This window comes from Cicer arietinum, chromosome 2 (assembly GCF_000331145.2).
Source record: "Cicer arietinum cultivar CDC Frontier isolate Library 1 chromosome 2, Cicar.CDCFrontier_v2.0, whole genome shotgun sequence".
Classification (NCBI taxonomy): domain Eukaryota; kingdom Viridiplantae; phylum Streptophyta; class Magnoliopsida; order Fabales; family Fabaceae; genus Cicer; species Cicer arietinum.
The window spans coordinates 2,077,540-2,085,591 of NC_021161.2; the positions used below are offsets into that span (position 1 = coordinate 2,077,540).

General features: G+C 29.0%; 1 protein-coding gene across 1 annotated transcript; it reads right to left on the reverse strand.

The window, feature by feature from the left end:
* Positions 1-3,361: 3,361 nt before the first annotated feature.
* Positions 3,362-3,830, reverse strand: LOC101492811 (uncharacterized). The gene has a single exon (XM_004489352.4). The coding sequence runs from the start codon at positions 3,703-3,705 to the stop codon at positions 3,544-3,546; it is 162 nt and encodes a 53-aa protein (XP_004489409.1). The 5' UTR covers positions 3,706-3,830; the 3' UTR covers positions 3,362-3,543.
* Between the last annotated feature and the right edge of the window lie 4,222 nt (positions 3,831-8,052).

The following is an 8,052-nucleotide window of genomic DNA, read 5'->3' on the forward strand; positions in this document are numbered from 1 at the left end:
ATTAAAGCTTATCAGAATGCTTTCTCTGCTTCAAACCTCATTCGACTATTTTCTGCCAAGAAAGATCTTGAAATCCAATTGGCTTCTCCTTCTCAACCAGTTATCACAGATACCCCTATGAGAATCATCCATGTGTGTGTTTTTTGTCAAATATAAAAGGGTTTTATTTGTTTCTCATTTTAATAGAGAATGTTGTCGTCCACATTTGGGGAAAAGTTCCTGCAAATTTTATAGCTCTGTTATTATGACAGTATGGACTATTTGATTGGTTAAACTAATCATTGTTTTCAGCAAGAATAATTTATATATTCTTGTAGATTATTGAGCCTATTTTCAGCTTGTGATAATACAAATGTCATCTAATGTCTTGCATGTGGGAATGAGGTCATATATACAGCCAAGGATGACTTGCCGGCGTGCTTCTTTTGGTAATTTTAAGACCTACTAATCATTTGGATAACCAAAGCTCTTAAACTCGCTTTGCACTAAAAGAACATGTCTTGTTATTTTTGTGCAAACTGAGTTTAGAGACCTTACAATGGCTACCAAAAGATTGTAGGTTCTAATGTGACTAATTGACCGGCAAGTCGTCTTTGGCTATATAAAGGCCTCCTTTTTTCATGCTAGATTTTTTGATGATGATATAGCCATTCACATTTTGCAATTTTGCAATGACCAATGGTGAGACTAAATCATACTATTGCACAAATGCTAGCCGAAAACAATATATAAATAGAATTTTCTTGTTGCTTTATTTGATTTAATTAACTTGCTTGATTTTGCAGGTATATTTCAGCATTTTGTTAATGCTTCAAGTGTTTACTAACTTATTTTAAAATTCAAAATATCAGCCTAGTGACTAACTTAATGTTGTTTACAAGCATTTTCATTTGCTTCTTTTTATATATTTTCTTTTTCAGCTTATATAGGCAATATATTTCTGTTTTTTTTGCTGAGAAAGCTTAGCTTACTTGTATTATTAATTTTTCACTGGGCCATTTCTTTTGGCTTCATGTTGAAACTGAGTCTTAAGGTCATTGCATATATATTGAGAGGAAAAGAAACTTATTTTCAGTTCCCATTTCTATGCTTTCTTCTTAGTCATTTCTTGTTATGTTTGAAGTAGATTCATTTATGTTTGAATGTTTTTTAATCTAAAAACAAGTTTGGTATAAGTATAATAACAAGTTTGATTCCATTTTTTTTTCTTCCATGTTGTTTTAGCATCACAATCAATAATCTTCGGATTGTCTGATCAATATCAGACAGTCATAAAAGCACTGACCGCAAAACTATATACAATTTTAATTTGATATTTTGATGTCAACAATAGAGAATTAACTCTACTTTACGTAGCTTCCAACCAACCATGCAGTGACACTATTCTTTTAATTGTTTTTGTATTGAAAATACTAAAATATTCAATCTAATGTAAAAGTTATTTACTTTTTTTTTTTTTTATCACTTTTAATCAAATCAATATTTAAATGTAATTAAAAGACTTATTTGTGTGTATGTACAATCACCAACTCCAATATTATTTAAATAAAGAAATTTGTAAGTTTTGACATTTTAGAAATATTGTCGATCATCATTAAAATTTCGATTAAAGTTTAAATATTTGTTCATCATAGATCATCTATCAAGTAAACTCAGTTTATTTTTGTCCATCATATACTAAACACAAATATTATTTTCTAAAATAAAAATAAATTCTGATGACAAAGAAAGAATTCCTTTGAAATTGTTAGGGTGAGTGAAAGTGGGGTCTATTTTTAGAAATAAAGTATATAACGTCCTGCAGTTTTTATTTATGTACTTATGAGCGGACACAAAATTAATGTAAACTGTTTAAACTTACTTCTCTCTCCGGTACCAAACAATCAATGTTGTCACATGGAACACCTTTAAAACAAATTCTTACTTAGCATAGGACCCATTCTCATAAACTCATTTCACTTTCCATTTTCCATCCCACCCTAAGAGTAACATTTATAAAAATAGTTTACCTTTTATATATATATATATATATATATATATATGAGATATTTTCAAAATATTGGATAATATATGTATGTATAATTCGTGATAATTAACATGAAATTGTTCTTGATTTAGTGGTTGTGTTCATTGTGTGGAAACATGGACGTGATTGTTCGTTAAAAATGAAGAGGCATAGCGGCGATTCGAACCCGGATCCTCACGCGAACAGACCAGTAAACAGTGGCAGAACCAAGAATTGCAACTTTTTCTCAATTGCCATCCACTTTTCTCATCTATTCTTATATGCTAAGTCATCTTATTCTTTTTTAATGGGATTGGTTATCTCATTTGCATCTGATTGATGGGGGCGAATCGAACCTAAAGGCTAGTGTAACAACACGCTTTGGAATTTGCTACATATAATCTTCATCAACAACTTCACTATTAAAGTCTTGCAGCAATTGTCACCAACACAGATCCAACAATATATACTTTTTTTCTACAGTAAATAAAATGGTAAATACTGCTTAAAACTCACATACACACCTGTAAAGTCTGAGGTTCAAACGCATGATATTATGTTCAATTTAACTGTATCAACATTTTGCTAGTTAAACTAGAATTTACATATATATTTATCTTTTTTTTTTATTGAAGCTTAATTGTCCTTTTAGTTCTTTATTTTATCACAATTACGAAAATAATATCCTCATTTTAATATTGAATTGGTCTCTCAACTATCGTATTAATTGTAGGTTTGGTACTAATTTAGATTTATGACAATTGAAATACATTTATGAACTTGATAAAAATAATTTAATAACATTATTATTCAATTTTATCATTTTTTTTTAATTTGTGTAAAATAATAAAATGCATTCGTTATTGTGAGACAGTAAAATATAAGAACGATATTTATATTTTTAGATTTTACTTTCCTAACCTATTAAAATTATTTCAATATAGTACTTGCTACCACTAATTAACTTTAAAATTTAATTAAATTATAAAGCTTCTTGTCAACATCTGATCAATTAATAATCAATTTAATTGATTATAACTTCTTTCTAACTTGCTAATCAATAGAAAAAAAACAATTAATTCTGTAGAGTTGTCAGTTATCATAGCTGTACATTAGAGCCAAAAAAAGATGTTGTCTTTTTTGAAGTGTTTGAGCAGATGCAGGGCTCATAATTGCTCAAATGAAAATATAATATAGGAACTCAAACTACAAATAACTTTTCCTTCAACCCTTCATAAGCCAATATTTAATTTATACCCGGATTTTCTATAGTAAATAAATCACAAATTTTGCAAGGAGTAAATTTGTATCCATTAGAAAGATTTCAATTTTTAATTTAAAATTAGAAAGTTGTAATTAAAAACCACGAACTAAATTTGCATCCATTCAATTTATACTCATAATACATATGGAAGAGAAAAAAAATACTTGCAAAAATTTAAAATAGCCAATTAAAGACTTATTACAAATAAACATGTAAAATTCAGGGATACAAAGGAAAGGGAAGATTAAAGGAGAAAAAGAAAAACAAGGATGAATTAAAAAGATATAAAACCTTCTCCTACAAGCAATCCCAACATGAGAACTAAGAGACCAATTGCTATGCATTGACTTGGTTGTATGAAGGTTTGTGTGTAAGCAAGTAAGGTAAATGATGCACCTATTAACCCGATAAGAAGTGCCATCATGTTCTGCTTCATTTTCTTCTTGATTTTCTTCCTTCTTTTTTTGCTTAGGGATGTGTTCTTGAAGATGCCAATCTATTTGTCAAAGTTTAGTTCTGCATCAATCTTACAATCTTTTATATTTTTTTTTCTTTCTTGTAAGTCAACGCTTGTATATGATGATGGTATTAAATTTAAATAATATAGAATAATAGATTCATTATTGATCCATTTGAGATTAAAATATTCTTCATACTAAAATTGGGTGGAGGTAAAACGGATAAACTTGCTACGATTTGACTAGAATCGCCATGGTCCGTCTAAAACAACGGTATCGTGGGATGGACCAACTTAAATAGAGTGATTTAAACTCTCACCTGCTCATATTCACGAATCAGTGGGTTGATCTATTTATTTTTTATTTTATTTTATGAGAGTTGGATCTATAAAAAAAAAATTGAAATTAATTTACTAAAAATTTAAAGTAATAATTACATAAAAAAGTAAAACATTAAACAATATAAGATATAATATTGATATTATTTATATTTGAATTTCTCATTAGATGATTTGTGTGTAAGTATAAAGAGAGTGATGTTAATCGAGTCTAGCGAAAGGGTTAGACTCTCGCAATGTAGTGAGCTCAGGTTTAAATTGCTGCTAAAAGAGTTACTTACATTTAATATCCGACAGACTTCAAATATGATTATCTTCGATGAAGAGAACTTATAAAAAGAGAGAGGGAGTGATAAATTTGATTGAGAGGTACTCCACCTTCTAGCATATAAATAGATATGAGGAAATCACCACTTTCTTCATAAGAAACTAATGATAGAAGAAACTTATAATAAACTCGATTTATAACTTTTATTTTATTTACCTACACAATATCTCATTTATACGAACCAAATGATACAATTGTTTAAAAAAGTAGGCTAAATTACATTTTTGGTCCTTTAACTTAATCTCAGGTAACGTTTTAGTCCTTTATCTTTTTTTTTCCCCGATTTAGTCCTTTATTCCTAACTATATCAAATAAAGTATGAAAATATGAGTTTATTTGAAGATTTGCGTTACGAATTTGATGAAATTTGTATTATATTGAAGAATATAACTAATTTTATGAGTTTTGATTGAATTTTTTTTTGAATTTTTGTATAAAAAAGGATAACATTGTTGAAATTTTAAAACATAAAATATCAAATTGTCACTTAAAATTAAAATAAAGGACCAAGTCGGGAAAAAAAAAAGATAAAGGACTAAAACGTTACCTGAGATTAAGTTAAAGGACCACAAATGTAATTTAGCCAAAAAAGTAATAAGAAGCCAATACAACTATAATAAGTGTAATAAGAGAGTATCTGGGTTACCTAAGTCATGATATGTGTGACGTTGGTGAAGTACTCTATTATGGTGAACACTGATGATGTCAGGCCAATTCAACCATCTCGTGGTATTCGTCAAAGGGATCATTTATCCCCTTATTTATATATTTTATTTATGTGCAGCAGGTCTTTCTAGTTTAATAAAAGATGCATATCAACAAGGTCAATTGCATGGAGTCAAGATCATTTGAGGTGCCCCTGAAAATCTCTCACTTGCTTTTTAACGATGATAATTTCATGTTTGTAAGAGTTTAAGCACAAGAACCTGCATGCTTTCAGTATAGAAATGCTTGGTAAACAAGAACGAAAATTCATTATCCAACCGGATGCTTTAGTGAAAAAGTTTTTTAAGGCTAAATTATTGTCTTTTTTGAATGCCCAGATTGGACATAATCCTTCTTATTCTTGGAGAATCTTATGGCCCACACGAGCTTTGTTGAATGAAGGGGGTAGATGGACTATTGGTAAGGAATCGAACAATCCAATATGAGATGAGGCTTTGATTCAGGATGACATTATTCTTTTATGTCCATCAAATATGAACTCTATCATGAGGAACTTAAAAGTGACAAGTTTGTTGATGCCGAATATGAAACAATGAAATGATCAATTGATCAATGTTGTTTTCCCCCTATATATAGCCTAAAAAACTACCTCTACCCCTATCTATGAAGAGGTCATTGATGATTGTAAAATTTGAAAATCAACTACTTTAGGTAACTATTCAGTAAAAAGTGGATATTTACCAATGAATGATCTAATTGATAACAATGAACTGAAGGATGAAGGTAATTGATTGCTTCTATGGTAACAGAAGATTCGACCAAGAGTAAAGATTTTTCTCTGGAGGGCCCGTAGACTCTGTTTACCTTCAAGACTCCAATTACAATACAAAGGTATTGTCTGTCTTAATACTTGTCTCAATCGTGATAGTGAAATAGAGAACGTGACACCTCTTGATTATGTGTTCAATCAGTGAAGAATGTTGGAGGAGGTTAGGTTGTGGATCTTTTCACCCATTTCTTTATACATCTAATTCTTTTAAACATTTCTACTTTACCTTTCTAGAAAGCAATGAACCATATATCAGAGCTCGTTTCACGTTAACTCTTTAGAGTATATGACACACTAGAAATGAAAAATATTGGAATCATAAAGTTTTATTTTCTCACCAAATTGTGGAAAGAGGACATAACTTCATTTGTGATTGCATCGAAAAGAAACAACATATTGAAGTTGTGGAAACTATACCTCAAAATGACTATTTGGTTAGTTGGTAGCCCCCTCCCACAAGTTGTTAAAAATGTAATTTTGATGTAGGTTTCTTCCGATAGATAGGGAAAACTAGTTTTAGTATTTGCATCCGCGAAGGAGAAACTATTTTTTTCAAGTTAGAACATTTTGGGTTTCTTATTGTTTATCTACTCTTGAAGGAGAAGTTACAAGTTTTCTTTACGCTCTCCGCTGGGTGAGAGACTTGAGCCTCCAACAAGTCATCTTTGAGTTAGATAGTCAAAGAATCAATTATTAATTACTTATATGAGCCTATTGATTATGTCTCTCAACTTGGTGCTATTGTGAAATTTTGCAAGCTCCTTCTTAGTTCATTTTCAAATTACAGCGTTAGTTTTGTTAGACGCTTAAAAAAGAGTGTACCTCAGTTTTTAGCAAATGTGACAATATTTATAGTTAATCACCAAGATTTTTTGCATTCGTTACCTTGTATTTTCTAGTTAATTTTGAATAAAATGCATTGAATTATTACTTTTTAAAAAATTGTCATAAAAGAGATAATACCAAACCTTTTATGGAGCCGCTGGGACCACAACATCCCTTTTTTTATTTATTTATTTATTTATAAATAATAGTGATAGATTATTAAAATAATAGTGATAAGTTACTAAAATATCACTCAAACTTTAGGGTATATGGAAATCTATTCAATATTGCATCCCTTATCTTTTCTGCGACTCTTCTCCGTCTCTCTCCGTTTCAATCTGCTTCTTATATTTTTTAGGTTCTTACTTAGTTACTCTTTTCCTCTTCTACTATTTGTTAATTATAAATTGTTTTAGTTTTGGATTGTGAACTTGTAGTAGTTTGTGAATTATATTTGTGACTTTGTGAATTTTGAACAGTTTAACTGTGAGAATTGAGATTGTGAACTTTAATATGTGAATTATGACTTTGTGGTTGTGAACATTTTTTCTGATGTGTAGTGTTGACGTGTGATTGTGAATTTGTGACCTCTTTTACTTTGTGAATGTGAACTGTTTATATGAATGTGTTTGTAAAGTTTTTTAAGTTACTAAGTTATTGTTATGTAGTTAATTTACGTATTTTTGTAGGAGTGATACGATGTTTAAGATACATTTTTCAAGAAGAAAGTTTTCGACAAAGATAAAAATTATAAAACTTCAATATTGACACTCATTTCGGTGATTTAACAGTTCAATCAGATGTTACACCTATAGCTTCATCACTCTAAAACTTAACAATTTATCAATCTCATTTTTACTTTCTCTCTCTGTTATTGTGTTTACAATTTTTTATATGTTTAAATTACAAATTTATAATTTAAAATAAGAATATATAATATTATATTATATTTAATTTATTAATTAAAACACTTTTCTTAAGGATATAAACACTTGGAGTAAAATAAGGAAAAAGTATTTAATAGTAATCATTGGACATAATATATAATTCATAAAAAAGAACTAACAATTATGACGAAAAAAATCAACTAATTTTTTATAAGCATAACAAGATTGATTAAAAATACTATATACATATATAAGAGATTGCTTCAAAAAAGTATACATCTTGATTGTATTATTTTTCTTGTGAACCAAAATGTCAATACACGCATTAGGATTAATACACTAATCAAATAGGAAAATAATAACTATAGCTTGATTTTATCCAAGACTAGCTCTAACAAATCACCTCGGTTTAATTATCATATACTTGCAATGTATAAAAGTTCTTTATATTT

Coding starts and splice junctions, on each gene's coding strand:
- LOC101492811 (XM_004489352.4), bottom strand. CDS start 3,705: ATGAAGCAGAACATGATGGCACTTCTTATCGGGTTAATAGGTGCATCA.